This window comes from Eurytemora carolleeae, unplaced genomic scaffold (genome assembly GCF_000591075.1).
Source record: "Eurytemora carolleeae unplaced genomic scaffold, Eaff_2.0 scaffold2, whole genome shotgun sequence".
Lineage (NCBI taxonomy): Eukaryota > Metazoa > Arthropoda > Copepoda > Calanoida > Temoridae > Eurytemora > Eurytemora carolleeae.
Window position 1 is genome coordinate 945601 of NW_019396051.1, and position 3374 is coordinate 948974.

Below are 3374 nucleotides of genomic sequence, written 5' to 3' on the forward strand. Positions count from 1 at the left end.
CTTAACTCATTCAAAATTCCCAGCTCTGGACTCTTCTCAGCTCTGCGGTGTGATCTAAGTAAGGGAATACCCACAAAGGATGAGGTTTGAAACTGAAAGACGATGGATTACCTTCACATGTTTTTAGTACTTTGTTAAGTCTCTGCATACCAAATCATTAAAATGATATTAAAGGACTTTTTAAACCGTTTTAGTCGTCATGGAAATCTTATTGTTTTTAATTCTGCTTAAATATTTCTAGAGTGGGTTTTCTACTAAGCTTCGAGATTTCATGAACATTCTACTATTAATCGGTGGATTCTCTTATGGAGCAAGATATCTATGGGAGGTAAAATATACCTTAACTCTGTTCAGTTAAATACCGATGGTATATGTTTCCCTCTTCCTAAACAACATTTCCCTACCAAATGTTGCAAACCGCACTAAAATCACTGAATTTAGGGGAAATAATGGAATTTTCGTGTAGAAAGCAACAAACATGAGGGATTGGAAACTCACTAATTTAAGTTCAATTTTAGCCCCCACCCAGACAATCATATTTCCCAAGGAGGACTGGTCAACTATTAAATTAGTATATCCCTAAAAACTACTAAGACGGCAAGTTCATATGAGTTCGAATAGTTTAACATATCTTTGGATTATCATCTTAACAAAATTATCTTAGAAATATATCCGGCGCTGGTTGTACGGAGAAGATGATGAACCCAACCCAACCCACATCCTGCTCCAAACAAGTCAAACCCTGCTCCACTCCTTAAACAAGCTCCAGGATGGATTGAATAAGATCCAGGTAAGAGTTCAGTTTGCAATCAAATATCTTATAAAATATTACATTTTTACGAACTGTGCTTGGTTTAGGAGACCTTAGAGAAACTCCATCTTCAAGAGCGAAGATCAGATTCAGATTCCTTAGAAGTGAAGAAGGAAATCCAGTCTGTGAAAGGGTTACTCCTCAGCAGGTTAGAAAAATATATACTTCTCTACTTGACATTTTTAATTCTAAATGTTTTTAGTCGTGCATTCCCTCAGACCCCCACCCTACCATCAAACCCTGGTATTCCTTCCTGGCAGCGAGCTTCTAAACCCACACCTTCTCCACAGTCTAAACCATCTTCTCCAGAACCAATATGCAAACCTTTAACTCCGGAACCTGCATCTAAACCTGACACCGATGATTCTAGATCCCGGACAGGGTTGATAATGGATGCATCACCACCTAGAGAAGAGTTGAATGACGCATCACCACCTAGAGAAGAGTTGAATGATGCATCACCACCTAGAGAGGAATTGAAGAGTGTATCACCACCTAGAGAAGGATTGAAGGATGCATTACCACCTAGAGAAGGGTTGAAAGATGAACCCTCCCAAAGGGACAGATTGCAGCGGATCAGCTGTGACGGGAGTACCCGGAGTAGTGGGAATGAAAGTAGCTGTGCAAGTGAGATTGAAATACTAGGACATGATAGTGGAGAGGAAGGAACAGGTTTATAACAATACTAATAATTTTAAGTAAAAATATAGATTTTACTAAAACTAATAATTATCAATAAAAATAAAAGATTTTGCTAAAACTATTAATTATCAATAAAATAAAATAATTTTACTGAAACTAACAAATATCAATAAAAATATAAGATTTTGCTAATACTAATAATTATCAATAAGAATAGATGATTTTGCTTAAACTAATAAGCATCAATACAAATTGAAGATATTGCTCGGACTTATATAACTTGAAAGTACCAGAAAGCCTTAATAGCGAAACTTGCATTATTTATCTGTTAGTCTGTTCGTATTGCACTAAACCGAATTGGTTTAACGGATTAAGTCAATTCCTTTGGAAACACCGACTGATTAGAAGCTACTTTAAGTCTGCTCTAGAAATATGAAGGGTCGTGGAAATACGAATCAGCTGTTTACCCAGATTAATTAATGGCTTCACTTAAATTTGCAATATGGGTATCAAATTCAGGCGTATAAGTAGTGCTCTGTTGTCCAAATTATCTAATCCAAATGTCTAAATTAATCTTCCTTAGATATTGTTTGTTCCTAGTATTAAAGGTATTAATGGGTCTGTCGTCGTAGTTTTCAGTGACCCCTCCATTTACAGAGGGACATGACCGATTTACCCCTTAACACTATATTTGATTTATAATGTCTATAACGTCGTTTTTCTAACAAAAAGAGTGCTTAATTTTGATAATTTCTTCTAATTGTTTTGTTGAAAAATCAAAATTGTAAATAATTAAGTTTTAAGAGATAAAAATTTTACTTTTAAGTGAACCGTTGTGAATCAGACATGTCACTAATACTTAATAGAGGACTGCTCGGAATTACGACCTACGTCAGATTAAAAGAAACAGATAAAAGATTTAATTCAAAAAGAATTGAATATTTTTGTTGTCAACATTTTTCAAGGCTTTGTAAAAATCTCAGCATGTCGATGTCGATGTCGATGTCAAAACAATAATTCGGTAATACTGAGTCATACTTACAGCCGTACAAAGCAGTTATATAAAGAGAGGGTAATTTCGGTTAGCCTTTTTTTAATGTGATCCATGAACAGACCAAGCCCTTCATTTGAGGACGAAGACCGTATCAATAATTTAAATCATTTTCGAAGTAGAAAATGGTGTATTGATTTTCATAATTTAATTTACTTTTTATAGATGACATGAATTTTTTTATATATAACCTATTCTTTCTACTAAGGGGTGAGGTGAAGTCCGGTTACTGTCGTTACTGAGCCATAAACCAGATCAAACTAAAAAATTTAGGCTAAAACAAACCAATTTTTAGTTTTTTTTTTTCGTAGGTGGGACGGAGACGGAGCTTCCAGAAGACACGGAGATTAAGGATCCTAACCTGGAGTTGGAAATATAGAACCTATGCTGGAAAAATATGATTTCTATTTATTTCAAATATAATTAACTATCTAAACGAAAGTATACTATTTTGAAAATATTAATAAATATCATCAAAAGAAGCATCTTATAATTTTAAACATATAAGGCACATTAAAATTGTTTTTTTTTGGCAAAAAATTACATAAAAAAGCAATATGAATGAGTAAAGATATTAGACACAGAAAAGCGATAATAATTACAGAAAAACAGGTAAAAATTATCTGAGAAAATGTCAGTATTTTGGTACAAATACAAAAGCCGGGGGGGGGGGGGTATTTTTTCTCAAATGTGGGCAAAAATCTCGACGCCCAAAGAAACGCATCCACGACTGAATAAAATCTTCTGAAAAAGACTGTTTATAAATCAAGATAGGATATTGGAAATCAAGAAGAGAAATAAGAGATACAGTTTAAGATAGGTTAAATAGGAAAACTACTTATTTTGATTAAATTTTAATTCAAAACAACA

At 33.9% G+C, this 3374-nt stretch overlaps 1 protein-coding gene across 1 annotated transcript in view; it reads left to right on the plus strand.

Annotated features, from left to right (window-relative positions):
- Window positions 1-2986, plus strand: part of LOC111705204 (peroxisomal membrane protein PEX14) — a 6267-nt gene extending 3281 nt beyond the window's left edge. The window contains exons 4-8 of the mRNA XM_023477681.1: window positions 242-328; window positions 665-790; window positions 859-959; window positions 1014-1483; window positions 2816-2986. Coding sequence (XP_023333449.1) covers window positions 242-328; window positions 665-790; window positions 859-959; window positions 1014-1483; window positions 2816-2883 — 852 coding nt within the window. The 3' untranslated portion in view covers window positions 2884-2986. The remainder of the gene's footprint in view (window positions 1-241; window positions 329-664; window positions 791-858; window positions 960-1013; window positions 1484-2815) is intronic.
- Window positions 2987-3374: the final 388 nt, after the last annotated feature.